A 19,738-nucleotide genomic window follows, 5' to 3' on the forward strand; every position below is an offset into this window, starting at 1 on the left:
ATCCTAATTCCCCAGTCTATGTCTTTATAATTGAAAAATCTCACATTAAAAGTACATCAGTACTTCTGGGAAAAGTGTTTCACTGCTTCTTGTACCGTCCTGAATGTTTCTTCAATGTTATCATTTCATATTTGTTCCTCTTCATTGCAATTCTTTGAAGGATTACATAAATATACTAACACTATGCTCTTCATTCCTACAGTTACTCTTCCCACTATGTATTGTCTGAATAGGCCATTTATCACTATTTTTTGAAATGTCAGGATCTTTTTTTATCAAGAGGGATAATCCTCCTCCTCCTTTGCATTCTCTCTCCTTTCTTGCTATCATGTTTGTTCCCCTCTGGACAAAACAAGTAAGATTTTATCTCTTTGGTAGGTGTATTTTCCATGCCTTCATTAATATGAAGAGCACTTTCCCTAATGTGATCTTTGAATTCCAGCTCTTTACCACTAGCTAACTATGTCGTTTAGTGAAGAGGAGTTGCAAAAGGTTGTAAGTGTGTTTTGATATGTATAAGCACAGGTAAATGAAGGTAAATGTAAGTAAAGAGTGAAAGTATAAATCTTGTTAAGCCCTACAGAGTGCCAGAAGAAAGCATTCTCAACTGTATTACAGATATGGGGGAAGAAAGACTGGAAGAGGTGACAGAATTTTAGTATTGGGAGCTATCTAGCTATCTTGGATAAGTTTAGTGTTATGGAAGGAGAGATAAGGGAGAGAGTGGTACAAGGTGGAAGAGTCACTGAGTCCCTTAATAGAATAATAAAGGGTAGACATTTAAGTATGGAAGTGAAGAAAGGATTAAGGGACACCACAGTCCTCTTAACTCTAGACTTATGCACCTGAAACATGACATGGAACGAGTCACAGAGGTCAAAAATTCAGACTATGGAAATGAGCTAGTTGTAAAAAGCATGTGGTATGACCAAATGGGATAAATAAATAAATTAAAGGGGTGTATGAGAGATTTGGTATGGCAGGGAATGCAAACGGAATGAATCATGGAGTAGTAGAGTGGGTGAGACATAATACTTTTGAGGTGGTTTGGGCATGTGGAAAGAATTCAAAATGAGGAGTTTGCAAGGTATGACAGTACAATTACTAGGGTTAGCTTAAGAGGAAGACCAACTGTGACATGAGCAAACAGAGTGGAAGAGTACAGGAGGGATAGAAATGGCAGAAGAATGTGTGGAATGGTTTATGCATGGGAGGGAGGCATGTAAGGACAGGGATAAGTGGAGACTCTTTTGCCATGCCCACCCAACTGATGGAAGTTCCTGGGGGAAATTGGCATCAGAGAAATGGATATACAGACAGACTAATCCATCAACATTTGAATACATTACTTTTAGTCAAACATTACCATCTCCTAACACTTCTGCCTTCTCTATAGTTGCAGTAGGATGCACCATCCCCTTGCCATGTGCCATCTCAGGTTATTGTCTTCTGAGTGTAGTCTTTGCTTTTCTCTGTCTAATCCTCGAATTTGTCACTTATGGTGAATATCGTCTTGTATTCCAACATGCTTTTAAGATATCTAGCTTTTCTAAATAGGTCCTGGTTTAATGACTCCAAGTCGAACATAACCCCCTCCCACCTTATATCTTGGTTATAAGCACCAATTCTTCTCTTTTCCTTTATCATGGAAATCATCTGTGGAAGTTCTATAGCCTCTAGTAATCTTTTAATGAGAATTTCCTCCTTTTTATCTCTTCCTTATCAGGTGTATGATCTTTCTAACCAAAAATAATCTGTAGTTTGTCTATCAAAACTCTGCTTTACTGATCTTTCTGGTTTTGGTGCCACACACATTTCAACTAGATCCCTTAAGTGTGGAAGTGTCAACCTTTGTGTCTAACTTTCTTCATAATTTCTCTAAGCTAGCAAGCACTGGTTCTGTATGTCATGTACTTTTCTAAACCTTCCATCAACTAGTCCATATACTTCCCTGACTGCTTCACTTCAAACAGTGCATATTATTCCTTCAACTGCTTCACTCATTTTCTTGATCTGCTGCTTAAATTACTCCTTCTAAACTTCTCTTGCCCACTACTATCATCACTGCAAGTGTGTGTGTGTGTGTGTGAAATATATACAATTCTCTGTTAACAGTGTGCATTTTTCTAATTTGTCTTTGGTTAGTGTTCATACAGCATGTACATATTTTTGTGTTTATAATTTTTCATCTTCAATCACAACTCTGCACAGTATCAATGATTAAGTCTACCAGTGAAACAGAGGAAGTGAGTCTTTGTTTTCTATTTTGATGGCAAACTTGATAATTTCTACCATACAAGGGTGTGAACAAAAATGATAAAATGAGTTACTGCAATACAAACAATATGTAAATAATAAATAATTATGATATATAAAGAGTACAGGAAGTACACTCACCAAACAATGTTTTACATTGCTTTGAGCTACATGGAAAAGCAGCTTCCATTGGTGAGTGATCATACAGTACTGTTTCTATAATATCTATCATGCACATATTCTTGTATCAATTCATTTCATCATATCTGACTATCCCTTTTTACAGTATGAATGATTAAGTACACCAGTGAGACAGGAAATGAAGATACACCATCACTTGCCATCACCAACACTCTTTCACATCCTGCCTGTTTCTGAAATGTTACAGTATTATTATCTTATTAAAGCTATTGCATATATAACTCAAGAGCAATAACAGGCCAAACTAATCATGTCAGTAACTTTGTGGAAATAAGAGAGTAACGTGTTGATAAAAAATCTGACCATGAAATTCATCTAAATTCATGCAGTGGAAGTTTACTGAAAACTTGTTTCACTTTTGGTACATCTGCTTATCATATTTTCAGGCAATATACCTGCTGCATTAAGCAGGAAATATCTGTATCTTGTCAGTAATCATATTCCACTCTACATACAATTTAAGCATATATACAAACATAATATCCTACGCATAAGCCTACCAGTGAAACAAACTATTAGAACATCATACTTTTACTTGTCTTTAATCTACTCTAAAGACTTACCTTTCAGTGCATGAATCATCATCTGAAGCAGACTCACCACGACTAAAACTCTTTCCTGATGCTGGGCTAGACGGCAAAGAGTCAGGTTCTTGATACTTGGCTGAGGCCAGCACCTCAAACTTTGTAACCCCATCAACCTAAAAGTATTGAGTTAATAGAATTATGACTACTTACCACAATCAGGACCATGGTGGAAATAATTCTTCACTATTTTCTTTTGTTATCCTTGCCAATATTCTTAAGCACATATCTTTATAGTATTTTCAGTTCTAAATAAATAAATCAAAACCTATTCTCATTGGAAAACCTTTAATTACCTCACCTGCCTGAATCAAGATAAAGAGATGAAAGTTACTTCTACCAAAAAATAGACTTTACTTTCAAAAGAAAGTTATTTCCACCACTTTCAAAAGTTACGTTTAGAAGTTCTTATCGGTATAAAAAATCTGACCATAAAATTCATCTAAATTCATGCAGTGGAAGTTTACTGAAAACTTGTTTCACTTTTGGTACATCTGCTTATCATATTTTCAGGCAATATACCTGCTGCATTAAGCAGGAAATATCTGTATCTTGTCAGTAATCATATTCCACTCTACATACAATGGATGGTATTGCAGTGGAATTTATTAAAAAAGGGGGTGACTGTATTATTGACTGGTTGGTAAGGTTATTTAATGTATGTATGACTCATGGTGAGGTGCCTGAGGATTGGCGGAATGCGTGCATAGTGCCATTGTACAAAGGCAAAGGGGATAAGAGTGAGTGCTCAAATTTCAGAGGTATAAGTTTGTTCAGTATTCCTGGGAAATTATATGGGAGGGTATTGATTGAGAGGGTGAAGGCATGTACAGAGCATCAGATTGGGGAAGAGCAGTGTGGTTTCAGAAGTGGTAGAGGATGTGTGGATCAGGTGTTTGCTTTGAAGAATGTATGTGAGAAATACTTAGAAAAGCAAATGGATTTGTATGTAGCATTTATGGATCTGGAGAAGGCATATGATAGAGTTGATAGAGATGCTCTGTGGAAGGTATTAAGAATATATGGTGTGGGAGGCAAGATGTTAGAAGCAGTGAAAAGTTTTTATCGAGGATGTAAGGCATGTGTACGTGTAGGAAGAGAGGAAAGTGATTGGTTCTCAGTGAATGTAGGTTTGCGGCAGGGGTGTGTGATGTCTCCATGGTTGTTTAATTTGTTTATGGATGGGGTTGTTAGGGAGGTGAATGCAATAGTTTTGGAAAGAGGGGCAAGTATGAAATCTGTTGTGGATGAGAGAGCTTGGGAAGTGAGTCAGTTGTTGTTCGCTGATGATACAGCACTGGTGGCTGATTCATGTGAGAAACTGCAGAAGCTGGTGACTGAGTTTGGTAGTGTGTGAAAGAAGAAAGTTAAGAGTAAATGTGAATAAGTGCAAGGTTATTAGGTACAGTAGGGTTGAGGGTCAAGTCAATTGGGAGGTAAGTTTGAATGGAGCAAAACTGGAGGAAGTAAAGTGTTTTAGATATCTGGGAGTGGATCTGGCAGCGGATGGAACCATGGAAGCAGAAGTGGATCATAGGGTGGGGGAGGGGGCGAAAATCCTGGGAGCCTTGAAGAATGTGTGGAAGTCGAGAACATTATCTCGGAAAGCAAAAATGGGTATGTTTGAAGGAATAGTGATTCCAACAATTTTGTATGGTTGCGAGGCGTGGGCTATGGATAGAGTTGTGCGCAGGAGGGTGGATGTGCTGGAAATGAGATGTTTGAGGACAATGTGTGGTGTGAGGTGGTTTGATCGAGTAAGTAGTGTAAGGGTAAGAGAGATGTGTGGAAATAAAAAGAGCGTGGTTGAGAGAGCAGAAGAGGGTGTTTTGAAATGGTTTGGGCACATGGAGAGAATGAGTGAGGAAAGATTGACCAAGAGGATATATGTGTCAGAGGTGGAGGGAACGAGAAGTGGGAGACCAAATTGGAGGTGGAAAGATGGAGTGAAAAAGATTTTGTGTGATCGGGGCCTGAACATGCAGGAGGGTGAAAGGAGGGCAAGGAATAGAGTGAATTGGATCGATGTGGTATACCTGGGGTTGACGTGCTGTCAGTGGATTGAATCAGGGCATGTGAAGCGTCTGGGGTAAACCATGGAAAGCTGTGCAGGTATGTATATTTACGTGTGTGGATGTGTATGTATATACATGTGTATGGGGGTGGGTTGGGCCATTTCTTTCGTCTGTTTCCTTGCGCTACCTCGCAAACGCGGGAGACAGCGACAAAGCAAAAAAAAAAAAAAAAAATCTATATTACTTTTCTGTGTGCACAAAAACTTAAGATTAGGTAGTCAGATAAAAAATGATAAATATTTACAATTAACTAGCATACACCACGTCAAAACTTATTAAGTAATAACAGTGCAGTATGGAGTATGATGCTATTTATTCATACTTTTCTCATAATCCTGAAACTTATTTCTATCTGAAGGATATCTAATATGCCTCTTTTACTGATGGCACCCATTTCTAAATGGGCATCAAATACACCTCAGAACTGCAACACCATTCTACCTACATCATCTTTAATATACCACTAAAACAGGTGGCATTCCATTCTCCATGAAAAACATTACAGCTAATCACTTAATCAAATTGCTGACCTAGCCAGTAAAATGAATTCAGTACTAGTGAAAAGCTATTTCTTACCATAGGGGAAGACAGAAAGCAAAGGAAATGAGAGAACTCCACTCCCTTGGGGACAGCAATTAATCAAAATTCAAGTATGTATTTCCTGCATCAATGAGGAAGTGCCAGGAACAGACAAAGAAAGGCCAAATCTGCTCATATCCATTCTCTAGCTATCATGTGTATGCACCAAAAGCACAGCTCCCTATCCATAACCATGCCTCAAAGACCTTCCCATGGTTTACCTAGATGCTTCACATGCCCTGGTTAAATTCACTGCAAGGCCATCGACCCCAGTATACCATATCATTCCAATTCACTCTATCCCATACACACCTTTTACCCTCCTGCAAGTTCAGGCCCCACTTGCTCAAAATCTTATTCAATCCATATTTCCTTAAATTTGGTATCCCACTTCTCCTTGTTCCCTCCACTTCCGACATATATCCTTTCTGTTAATATTTCTTTACTCATTTTCTCTAAATGTCCAAACCATTTCAACACACCCTCTTCTGCTCTCTCAGCAACACTAATTTCATTACCATGTTTCTTTCTTACCCTTCATTACTCACTGAATCAAACCACCTTAGACAATCTACTGACCTTAACATTTCATTTCCAACACATCCACACTCCTCCACACAGCCTTATATAAAGCCTATGCCTCTCATTCATATTCTTAGGACTTCTGTTCCTTCACCCATACCCATCTTTGCCCTCCCACATAAGTTCTCTCTTTCTACATATTCTTCAGTGCCCCTTGAACCTTTGCATCTACCCCACCCTTATGATTAACTTCCATGGTTCCATTTTTGCTGCCTGTCCCCTCCCAGATATCTAAAACACTTCACTTCCTCCAAACATTCTCCATTCAAAATCTCATCCTAACTCATCTATCCCACAAGCCCACTAAACCCTATAATGATGCTTTTAATCACGTTTACTCTCAACTTTCTCCTTTCACACACACTTCCAAACTCAGTGAACAACTTCTACAGCCTTTTATTCGAATCTGCTACCATTGCTATATCATCAGCAAACAACAACTGATTCACTTCCCAGGCCCTCTCATCCTCTAGACACTGCACACTCATGCCTCCCTCACCATCCCATCCATTAACAAATTAACAACCATGGTGACATCACACACACCTGCTGCAGACCAAATTCACTTGGAACCATTCACTCTCCTTTCTTGCTATTCATACACAAGCCTTACACCCTTCACGATAATGACTCAATACTTCTAACACTTACCACCGACACAATATATTCTTAAGACCTTTCACAAAGCATCTCTATCAACCCTATCATTTCCCTTCTTCAGATCAATAAATGCTGTATGCAAAAATACATACAACAAATACATATAAATTATTCATTTATTTATTTCCTTCACTTAATTGCTGTCTCCCTCGTTAGTGGGGCAGTGCAAGGAAACAGAAGAAAGAATGGACCAACCCACCCATATACACAAGCATATACATAGACTCCAACACGGATATATACATACCTATAGATTTTAATGTATACATTTTTTTTTTTTTTGCTTTGTCGCTGTCTCCCACGTTTGCGAGGTAGCGCAAGGAAACAGATGAAAGAAATGTCCCAACCCACCCCCATACACATGTATATACATACACGTTCACACACGCAAATATACATACCCATACATCTCAATGTACACATATATATACACACACAGACACATACATATATACACATGCACACAATTCACACTGTCTGCCTTTATTCATTCCCAACGCCACCTTGCCACACATGGAATAACATCCCCCTCCCCCCTCATGTGTGTGAGGTAGTGCTAGGAAAAGACAAGAAACGCCCCATTCGTTCACACTCAGTCTCTAGCTGTCATGCAATAATGCCCGAAACCACAGCTCCCTTTCCACATCCAGGCCACACACAACTTTCCATGGTTTACCCCAGATGCTTCACATCGCCTGATTCAATCCACTGACAGCACGTCGACCCCATTATAGCACATTGATCCAATTCACTCTATTCCTTGCCCGCCTTTCACCCTCGTGCATGTTCAGGCCCCGATCACTCAAAATCTTTTTCACTCCATCTTTCCACCTCCAATTTGGTCTCCCACTTCTCCTCGTTCCCTCCACCTCCGACACATACATCCTCTTGGTCAATCTTTCTTCACTCAGTCTCTCCATGTGCCCAAACCATTTCAAAACACCCTCTTCTGCTCTCTCAACCACGCTCTTCTTATTTCCACACATCTCTCTTACCCTTACATTACTTACTCGATCAAACCACCTAACACCACATATTTTCCTCAAACATCTCATTTCCAGCACATCCACCCTCCTGCGCACTACTCTATCCATAACCCACGCCTCGCAACCATACAACATTGTTGGAACCACTATTCCTTCAAACATACCCATTTTTGCTTTCCAAGATAATGTTCTCGACTTCCACACATTCTTCAAGGCTCCAAGGATTTTCGCCCCCTCCCCCACCCTATGATTCACTTCCGCTTCCATGGTTCCATCCGCTGCCAGATCCACTCCCAGATATCTAAAACACTTTACTTCCTCCAGTTTTTCTCCATTCAAACTTACCTCCCAATTGACTTGACCCTCAACCCTACTGTACCTAATAACCTTACTCTTATTCACATTTACTCTTAACTTTCTTCTTTCACACACTTTACCAAACTCTGTCACCAGCTTCTGCAGTTTCTCACATGAATCAGCCACCAGCGCTGTATCATCAGCGAACAACAACTGACTCACTTCCCAAGCTCTCTCATCCACAACAGACTGCATACTTGCCCCTCTTTCCAAAACTCTTGCATTCACCTCCCTAACAACCCCATCCATAAACAAGTTAAACAACTGTGGAGACATCACACACCCCTGCCGCAAACCTAAATTCACTGAGAACCAATCACTTTCCTCTCTTCCTACACGTACACATGCCTTACATCCTCGATAAAAACTTTTCACTGCTTCTAACAACTTGCCTCCCACACCATATATTCTTAGTACCTTCCACAGAGCATCTCTATCAACTCTATCATATGCCTTCTCCAGATCCATAAATGCTACATACAAATCCATTTGCTTCTCTAAGTATTTCTCACAAACATTCTTCAAAGCAAACACCTGATCCACACATCCTCTACCACTTCTGAAACCACACTGCTCTTCCCCAATCTGATGCTCTGTACATGCCTTCACCCTCTCAATCAATACCCTCCCATATAATTTACCAGGAATACTCAACAAACTTATACCTCTGTAATTTGAACACTCACTCTTATCCCCTTGGCCTTTATACAATGGCACTATGCACGCATTCCGCCAATCCTCAGGCACCTCACCATGAATCATACATACATTAAATAACCTTACCAACCAGTCAACAATACAGTCACCCCCTTTTTTAATAGATTCCACTGCAATACCATCCATACCTGCTGCCTTGCCAGCTTTCATTTTCCACAAAGCTTTTACTACCTCTTCTCTGTTTACCAAATCATTTTCCCTAACCCTCTCACTTTGCACACCACCTCGACCAAAACACCCTATATCTGCCACTCTATCATCAAACACATTCAACAAACCTTCAAAATACTCACTCCATCTCCTTCTCACATCACCACTACTTGTTATCACCTCCCCATTAGCCCCCTGCACTGAAGTTCCCATTTGTTCCCTTGTCTTACGCACATATATTCCCATGAGTCCATGGGGAAAATGAAACACGGTAAGTTCTCAAGCGCACTTTCGTGTATTAATCACATAATCAGGGGAGACACAAGAGAGAAATATAACTGTCAGTTGATATACAATGGAGAGACGTAACTATGACGCCATTTGGTAAACATGCGATTGTCGAAGACAGACAACAAGCGTATCATAAACTTATGATTTTACAAATTTCATCAACAATAAAGATATTTAATTTGTGCAGACCATCACTAATATCCCTGGGGATAGGGGAGAAAGAATACTTCCCACGCATTCCTCACGTGTCGTAGAAGGCTACTAAAGGGGACAGGAGGGGGGCTAGAAACCCTCCCCTCCTTGTATTTTGACTTTCTAAAAGGGGAAACAGAAGGAGTCAAGCGGGGAGTGCTCATCCTTCTCAAAGGCTCAGATTGGGGTGTCTAAATGTGTGTGGATGTAACCAAGATGAGAAAAAAGGAGAGATATGTAGTATGTTTGAGGAAAGGAACCTGGATGTTTTGGCTCTGAGTGAAATGAAGCTCAAGGGTAAAGGGGAAGAGTGGTTTGGGAATGTCTTGGGAGTAAAGTCAGGAGTTAGTGAGAGGACAAGAGCAAGGGAAGGAGTAGCACTAATCCTGAAACGAGTGGTGCGAGTATATGATACAGTGTAAGAAAGTAAACTGTAGATTAATATGGGTAAAACTGAAAGTGGATGGAGAGAGATGGGTGATTATTGGTGCATATGCACCTGGGCATGAGAAGAAAGATCATGAGAGGTAAGTGTTTTGGGAGCAGCTGAATGAGCGTGTTAGTAGTTTTGATGCACGAGACAAGGTTATAGTGATGGGTGATTTGAATGCAAAGGTGAGTAATGTGGCAGTTGAGGGAATAACTGGTATACATGGGGTGTTCAGTGTTGTAAATGGAAACTGGGAAGAGCTTGTAGATTTATGTGCTGAAAAAGGACTGGTGATTGGGAATAACTGGTTTAAAAAGAGAGATATACATAAGTATATGTATGTAAGTAGGAGAGATGGCCAGACAGCATTATTGGATTACGTGTTAATTGATAGGTGCGCGAAAGAGAGACTTTTGGATGTTAATGTGCTGAGAGGTGCAATTGAAGGGATGTCTCATCATTATCTTGTGGAGGCGAAGGTGAAGATTTGTAGAAGTTTTCAGAAAAGAAGAGAGAATGTTGAGGTGAAGAGAGTGGTGAGAGTAAGTGAGCTTGGCAAGGAGACTTGTGTGTGGAAGTACCTGGAGAGACCAAGTGCAGAATGGAAAAAGGTGAAAACAAAGGAGGTAAGGGGAGTGGGGGAGGAAAGGGATGTATTTAGGAGAGCAGTGATGGCTTGCACAAAAGATGCTTGTGGCATGAGAAGCATGGAAGGTGGACAGATTAGAAAGGTTTAGTGAGTGGCGGGATGAAGAAGTAAGATTATTAGTGAAAGAGAAGAGACAGAGGCATTTCGAGGATTTTTGCAGGGAAATAATGCAAATGAGTGGGAGAAAGAGGCAGGAGGTCAAGAGAAAGGTGCAAGAGGTGAAAAAGAGGGCAAATGAGAGTTGGGGTGAGAGAGTATCATTAAATTTTAGGGAGAATAAAAAGATGTTTTGGAAGGAGGTAAATAAAGTGCATAAGACAAGGGAAAAATGGGAACTTCAGTGAAGGGGGTTAATGGGGAGGTGATAACAAGTAGTGGTGATGTGAGAAGGAGATGGAGTGACTATTTTGAAGGTTTGTTGAATGTGTTCGATGACAGAGTGGCAGATATAGAGTGTTTTGGTCAAGGTGGTGTGCAAAGTGAGAGGGTTAGGGAGAATGATTTGGAAAACATAAAAGAGGTAGTAAAAGCTTTGCAGAAGATGAAAGCTGGCAAAGCAGCGGGTTTGGATGGTATTGCAGTGGAATTTATCAAAAAAGGGGGTGACTGTATTGTTGACTGGTTGGTATGGTTATTTAATGTATGTATGATTCATGGTGAGGTGCCTGAGGATTGGCGGAATGCTTGTATAGTGCCATTCCACAAAGGCAAAGGGGATAAGTGTGAGTACTCAAATTACAGAGGTATACATTTGTTGAGTATTCCTGGGAAATTATACGGGGGGTATTGATTGAGAGGGTGAAGGCATGTACAGAGCATCAGATTGGGGAAGAGCAGTGTGGTTTCAGAAGTGGTAGAGGATGAGTGGATCAGGAGTTTGCTTTGAAGAATGTATGTGAGAAATACTTAGAAAAGCAAATGGATTTGTATGTAGCATTTACGGATCTGGAGAAGGCATATGATAGAGTTGACAGAGATGCTCTGTGGAAGGTATTAAGAATATATGGTGTGGGAGGCAAGATGTTAGAAGCAGTGAAAAGTTATTATCGAGGATGTAAGGCGTATGTATGTGTAGGAAGGGAGGAAAGTGATTGGTTCTCAGTGAATGTAGGTTCGCGACAGGGGTGTGTGATGTCTCCATGGTTGTTTAATTTGTTTATGGATGGGGTTGTTAGGGAGGTGAATGTAAGAGTTTTGGAAAGAGGGGCAAGTATGCAGTCTGTTGTGGATGAGAGCGCTTGGGAGGTGAGTCAGTTGTTGTTCGCTGATGATACAGCGCTGGTGGCTGATTCATGTGAGAAACTGCAGAAGCTGGTGACAGAGTTTGGTAAAGTGTGAAAGAAGAAAGCTGAGAGTAAATGTGAATAAGAGCAAGGTTATTAGGAACAGTAGGGTTGAGGGTCAAGTCAATTGGGAGGTAAGTTTGAATGGAGAAAAACTGGAGGAAGTGAAGTGTTTTGAATATCTGGGAGTGGATTTGGCAGCGGATGGAACCATGGAAGCAGAAGTGAATCATAGGGTGGGGGAGGGGTGAAAATTCTGGCAGCGTTGAAGAATGTGTGGAAGCCAAGAACATTATCTCGGAAGAGATAGTGAAAGAGAAGAGAGAGGCATTTGGACGATTTTTGCAGGGAAATAATGCAAATGAGTGAGAGATGTATAAAAAAAAGAGGCAGGAGGTCAAGAGAAAGGTGCAAGAGGTGAAAAAGAGGGTAAATGAAAGTTGGGGTGAGAGAGTATCATTAAATTTTAGGGAGAATAAAAAGATGTTTTGGAAGGAGGTAAATAAAGTGCGTAAGACAAGAGAACAAATGGAAACATCAGTGAAGGGGGGTAATGGAGAGGTGATAACAAGTAGTAGTGATGTGAGAAGGAGAAGGAGTGAGTATTTTGAAGGTTTGCTGAATGTGTTTGATGATAGAGTGGCAGATATAGGGTGTTTTGGTCGAGGTGATGTGCGAAGTGAGAGGGTTAGGGAGAATGATTTGGTAAACAAAGAAGAGGTAGTAAAAGCTTTGCGGAAGATGAAAGCTGGCAAGGCAGCGGGTGTGGATGGTATTGCAGTGGAATCTATTAAAAAGGGAGTGACTGCGTTGCTGACCGGTTGGTAAGGATATTCAATGTATGTAATTGCAGTGGGATCTATTAAAAGAGGAGTGACTGTGTTGTTGACTGGTTGGTAAGGATATTCAATGTATGTAAGACTCATGGTAAGGTGCCTGAGGATTGGCGGAATGCTAGCATTGGGCCATTGTGCAAAGGCAAAAGGGATAAAGGTGAGTGCTCAAATTACAGAGGTTTAAGTTTGTTGAATATTCCTGGGAAATTACATGGGAGGGTATTAATTAAAAGAGTGAAGGCATGTACAGAGCATCAGATTGGGGAAGAGCAGTGAGGTTTAGAAGTGTTAGAGGATGTGTGGATCAGGTGTTTGCTTTGAAGAATGTATGTTAGAAATACTTAGAAAAGCAAATGGATTTGTATGTAGCATTTATGGATCTGGAGAAGGCATATGATAGAGTTGACAGAGATGCTCTGTGGAAGGTACTATCAATATATGGTGTGGCAAGCAAGTTGCTAGAATCAGTGAAAAGTTTTATTGAGGATGTAAGGCATGTGTATGAGTAGGAAAAGAGGAAAGTGATTGGTTCTCAGTAAATGTTGGTTTGTGGCAGGGGTGCATGATGTCTCCATGATTGTTTAATTTGTTTATGGATGGGGTTGTTAGGGAGGTGAATGCAAGAGTTTTGGAGAGAGGGGCAAGTATGCAGTCTGTTGTGCATGAGAGGGCTTAGGAAGTGAGCCAGTTATTGTTCGCTGATGATACAGCGATGGTTGCTGATTCAGGTGGGAAACTGCAGAAGCTGGTGACAGAGTTTGGTAAAGTGTGTGAAAGAAGAAAGCTGAGAGTAAATGTGAATAAGAGCAAGGTTATTAGGAACAGTAGGGTTGAGAGATAAGTCAATTTGGAGGTAAGTTTGAATGGAGAAAAATTGGAGGAAGTGAAGAGTTTTAGACATCTGGAAGTGGATTTGGCAGCGGATGGAACGATGGAAGCGGAAGTGAATCATAGGGTGGGAGAGGGGGTGAATGTTCTGGGAGCGTTGAAAAAGGTGTGGAAGGCGAGAGCATTATCTTGGAAAGCAAAAATGGGTATGTTTAAGGGAATAGTGGTTCCAACAATGTTATATGGTTGAGAGGTGTGGGTTATAGATAGAGTTGTGCGGAGGAGGGTGGATGATGTGATGGAAATGAAATGTATGAGGAGTGTTGGAAATGAGATGTATGAGGACAATATTTTGTGCGGGGTGATTTGATCGAGTAAGTAATGAAAGGGTAAGAGAGGTGTGTGGTAATAAAAAGAGTGTGGTTGAGAGAGCAGAAAAGGATGTTTTGAAATGGTTTGGTCACATGGAGAGAATGAGTGAGGAAAGATTGACAAAGAGGATATATGCGTCAGAGGTGGAGGGAACGAGGAGAAGTGGGAGACCAAATTGGAGGCGGAAAGATGGAGTGAAAAAGAATTTGAGCGATCAGGGCCTGAACATGCAGGAGGGTGAAAGGCATGCAAAGAATAGAGTGAATTGGAATGACGTGGTATACCGAGATCGATGTGCTGCCGATGGATTGCACCAGGGCACATGAAGCATCTGGGGTAAACCATGGAAAGTTTTGCAGGGCCTGGATGTGGAAAGGAAGCTGTGGTTTCGGTGCATTATACATGACAGCTAGAGACTGTACATGAATGTGGCCATTGTTGTCTTTTCCTAGCACTACCTCGTGTGCATGCGGGGAGAGAAGGTTGTCATTTCATGTGTGGCGGGGTGGCGACGGGAATGAATAAAGGAAGCAAGTATGAATTATGCTACATACAAATGGATTTGTATGTAGCATTTATGGATCTGGAGAAGGCATATGATAGAGTTGACAGAGATGCTCTGTGGAAGGTATTATCAATATATGGTGTGGCAGGCAAGTTGCTAGAATCAGTGAAAAGTTTTATCGAGGATGTAAGGCATGTGTATGAGTAGGAAAAGAGGAAAGTGATTGGTTCTCAGTAAATGTTGGTTTGTGGCAGGGGTGCATGATGTCTCCATGATTGTTTAATTTGTTTATGGATGGGGTTGTTAGGGAGGTGAATGCAAGAGTTTTGGAGAGAGGGGCAAGTATGCAGTCTGTTGTGCATGAGAGGGCTTCGGAAGTGAGTCAGTTATTGTTCGCTGATGATACAGCGATGGTTGCTGATTCAGGTGAGAAACTGCAGAAGCTGGTGACTGAGTTTGGGAAAGTGTGTGAAAGAAGAAAGCTGAGAGTAAATGTGAATAAGAGCAAGGTTATTAGGAACAGTAGGGTTGAGGGACAAGTCAATTTGGAGGTAAGTTTGAATGGAGAAAAATTGGAGGAAGTGAAGTGTTTTAGATATCTGGAAGTGGATTTGGCAGCGGATGGAATGATTGAAGCGGAAGTGAATCATAGGGTGGGAGAGGGGGTGAATGTTCTGGGAGCGTTGAAAAAGGTGTGGAAGGCGAGAGCATTATCTTGGAAGCAAAAATGGGTATGTTTAAGGGAATAGTGGTTCCAACAATGTTATATGGTTGCGAGGCATGGGTTATAGATAGAGTTGTGCAGAGGAGGGTGGATGTATTGGAAATGAAATGTATGAGGAGTGTTGGAAATGAGATGTATGAGGACAATATGTTGTGTGAGGTGATTTGATCGAGTAAGTAATGAAAGGGTAAGAGAGGTGTGTGGTAATAAAAAGAGTGTGGTTGAGAGAGCAGAAAAGGGTGTTTTGAAATGGTTTGGTCACATGGAGAGAATGAGTAAGGAAAGATTGACAAAGAGGATATATGCGTCAGAGGTGGAGGGAACGAGGAGAAGTGGGAGACCAAATTGGAGGTGGAAAGATGGAGTGAAAAAGATTTTGAGCGATCGGGGCCTGAACATGCAGGAGGGTGAAAGGCATGCAAAGAGTAGAGTAAACTGGAATGACGTGGTATACCGAGATCGATGTGCTGCCGATGGATTGCACCAGGGCACATGAAGCATCTGGGGTAAACCATGGAAAGTTTTGCAGGGCCTGGATGTGGAAAGGAAGCTGTGGTTTCGGTGCATTATACATGACAGCTAGAGACTGTAAATGAATGTGGCCTTTGTTGTCTTTTCCTAGCACTACCTCATGTGCATGCGGGGAGAGAAGGTTGTCATTTCATGTGTGGCGGGGTGGCGACGGGAATGAATAAAGGAAGCAAGTATGAATTATGTACGGGAATGAATAAAGGAAGCAAGTATGAATTATGTACGGGAATGAATAAGGGAAGCAAGTATGAATTATGTACATGTGTATATATGTATATGTCTGTGTATGCATATATATGCATATGTTGAAATGTACAGGTATGTATATATGCATGTGTGGGCATGTATATATACACGTGTGTGTGGTGGGTTGGGCCATTCTTTCACCTGTTTCCTTGCACTACCTCGCTAACGCGGGAGACAGCGACAAAGTATAATATATAATAAATAGAAAAAAAATAATAGAAAAAGATGTTTTGTAAAGAGGTAAATAAAGTGTGTAAGACAAGAGAGCAAATGGGAACATTGGTGAAGGAGGCTAATGGGGAGGTAATAACAAGAAGTGATGAAGTAAGGAGATGGAGTGAGTATTTTGAAGGTTTGTTGAATGTTTGATGATAGAGTGACAGATATAGGGTGTTTTGGTCAGGGTGGTGTGCGAAGTGAGAGGGTCTGGGAGATTGGTTTGGCAAACAGAGAAGAGGTAGGGAAAGCTTTGCAGAAGATGAAAGCCAGCAAGGTGGCATGTTTGGATGGTACTGAAGTGAAATTCATTAAAAAAGGAGGTGCTGTGTTGTTGATTGGTTGGTAAGAATATTCAATGTATGTATGGATCGTGGTGAAGTGCCTGAGGATTGGAGGAATGCATGCAAAGTGCTATTGTACAAAGATAAAGGTGAGTGTACAAATGACAGAGGTACAAGTTTGTTGAGTATTCCTGGGAAATTATATGGAAGGGTATTGATTAAGAGGGTAAAGGGATGTACTGAGCATCAGATTGGGGAAGAGCAGTGCGGTTTCAGAAGTGGTAGAAGATGTGTGGATCAGGTGTTTCTTTGATGAATGTATGAAAAATACTTAGAAAAGCAGATGGATTTGTATGTAGCATTTATTGATCTGGTTAAGGCATATGATAAGGTTGATAGAGATACTTTGTAGAAGGTTTTAAGAGTATATGGTGTGGGAGGTAAGTTGCTAGAAGCAGTGAAAAGTTTTTACCAAGGACGTTATGCATGTGTACGAGAAGGAAGAGAGGAAAAAGATTGGTTCCCAGTGAATGGCGGTCTGCAGCAGGGGTGTGTGATGTGTCAATGGTTGTTCAATTTCTTTATGGATGGGATGGTTAGGGAGGTGAATGCATGTGTTTTGGAGAGAGGGGCAAGTATGCAGTCTGTTGTGGATGAGAGGGCTTGGGAAGTGAGTCACTTTTTGTTCGCTGATGATACAGCACTGGTGGCTGATTCGGGTGAGAAACTGCAAAAGTTGGTGACGGACTTTGGTAAAGTGTGTGAAAGAAGAAAGTTGAGAGCAAATGTGAATAAGAGCAAGGTTATTAGGTTCAGTAGGGTTGATGGACAAGTTAACTGGGAGGCAAGTTTGAATGGAGAAAAACTGGAGAAAGTGAAGTGTTTAAGATATCTGGGAGTGGACTCAGCAGTGGATGGGAGTGTTGAAGAATGTGTGGAAGGTGAGAACATTACGTCCGAGAGCATAAATGGGTATGTTATATGATTGAGAGGCATGGGCTATAGATAGGGTTGTGTGGAAGAGGGAAATGAAATGTTTGAGGATAATATGCGGTGTGAGGTGGTTTGATCAAGTAAGTAATGAAAGGGTAAGAGAGATGTGTGATAATAAAAAGTGTAGTTGAGAGAGCAGAAGAGGGTGTGATGAAATGGTTTGGACACATAAAGAAAATGAGTGAGGAAAGATTGACAAAGAGGATATAAGTGTCAAAGGTGGAAGGAACAGGGAGAAGCACGAGACCAAATTGGAGGTGGAAGGATGGAGTGAAAAAGATTTTGAGCGATCCGGGCCTGAACATGCAAAACAGTGAAAGGTGTGCAAGGAATAGAGTGAATTGAGAAGATGTGGTATACCGGGGTCGACGTGCTATCAATGGATTGAGCCAGGGAATGTGAAGCGTCTGGGGTGGGGGAGGGGAATGCTATTTCATGTGTGGTAGGGTAGCAACGGGAATGGATGAAGGCAGTAAGTATGAATATGTACATCTGTATATATGTAAATGTCTGTGTATGTATACATATGTACACGTTGAAATGTATATGTAGGTATGTGTGTGTGTGTGTGGGTATATATATATATATATATATTTTTTTTTTTTTTTTTTTTTTTTTTTTTTTTTTTTATACTTTGTCGCTGTCTCCCGCGTTTGCGAGGTAGCGCGAGGAAACAGACGAAAGAAATGGCCCAACCCCCATACACACGTACATACACACGTCCACACACGCAAATATACATACCTACACAGCTTTCCATGGTTTACCCCAGACGCTTCACATGCCTTGATTCAATCCACTGACAGCACGTCAACCCCTGTATACCACATCGCTCCAATTCACTCTATTCCTTGCCCTCCTTTCACCCTCCTGCATGTTCAGGCCCCGATCACACAAAATCTTTTTCACTCCATCTTTCCACCTCCAATTTGGTCTCCCTCTTCTCCTCGTTCCCTCCACCTCCGACACATATATCCTCTTGGTCAATCTTTCCTCACTCATTCTCTCCATGTGCCCAAACCATTTCAAAACACCCTCTTCTGCTCTCTCAACCACGCTCTTTTTATTTCCACACATCTCTCTTACCCTTACGTTACTTACTCGATCAAACCACCTCACACCACACATTGTCCTCAAACATCTCATTTCCAGCACATCCATCCTCCTGCGCACAACTCTATCCATAGCCCACGCCTCGCAACCATACAACATTGTTGGAACCACTATTCCTTCAAACATACCCATTTTTGCTTTCCGAGATAATGTTCTCGACTTCCACACATTTTTCAAGGCTCCCAAAATTTTCGCCCCCTCCCCCACCCTATGATCCACTTCCGCTTCCATGGTTCCATCCGCTGACAGATCCACTCCCAGATATCTAAAACACTTCACTTCCTATATTATATTTTTATTTATCTTGCTTTGTCGTTGTCTCCCGTGTGTATATACATGTGTATATACGCTCTTTTATTTCCACACATCTCCTTACCCTTACGTTACTTACCCGATCAAACACCTCACACCCAACATGGTCCTCAAACATCTCATTTCCACGACATCCCGAATCCTAAGGCACGGGGCGGACGAAACTCAGTGCCAGCCCACACCTACCGAAACCATACAACAGTGTTTGGAAACGGGACGAGAGGGAGGGGCGCTGAAATCTTACCCATTTTTGCTTGTCCAGATAAAATGTTTCTCGACTTCCACACATTTTTCAAGGCTCCCAAAATTTTCGCCCCCCTCCTCCCCCACCCTAATGATCCACTTCCGCTTACCATGGTTCCATCCGCGACAGATCCACTCCCAGATATCTAAAACACTTACTTCCTATTATTATTTTATTTTATCTTTGCCTTTGTCGTTGTCTCCCGTGTGTATATACATGTGTATATAAACATGTATATACACACACGTCCACACATGCAAATATACATACCTATACATCTCAATGTACACATATATATACACACACAGACACATACATATATACCCATGCACACAATTCACACTGTCTGCCTTTATTCATTCCCATCGCCACCTCGCCACACATGGATTACCATCCCCCTCCCCCCTCATGTGTGCGAGGTAGCGCTAGGAAAAGACAACAAAGGCCTCATTCGTTCACACTCAGTCTCTACCTGTCATGAAATAATTCCCGAAACCACAGCTCCCTTTCCACATCCAGGCCCCACACAACTTTCCATGGTT

General features: G+C 41.3%; 1 protein-coding gene across 1 annotated transcript in view; it reads right to left on the reverse strand.

Annotated features, from left to right (window-relative positions):
- Window positions 1-19,738, reverse strand: part of LOC139764960 (intermembrane lipid transfer protein VPS13A-like) — a 1,504,808-nt gene that overhangs the window by 996,923 nt on the left and 488,147 nt on the right. Inside the window, 1 exon segment of the mRNA XM_071692018.1 lies at window positions 3,021-3,157. Coding sequence (XP_071548119.1) covers window positions 3,021-3,157 — 137 coding nt within the window.

The sequence above is a fragment of the Panulirus ornatus genome, chromosome 52 (genome assembly GCF_036320965.1).
Source record: "Panulirus ornatus isolate Po-2019 chromosome 52, ASM3632096v1, whole genome shotgun sequence".
Lineage (NCBI taxonomy): Eukaryota > Metazoa > Arthropoda > Malacostraca > Decapoda > Palinuridae > Panulirus > Panulirus ornatus.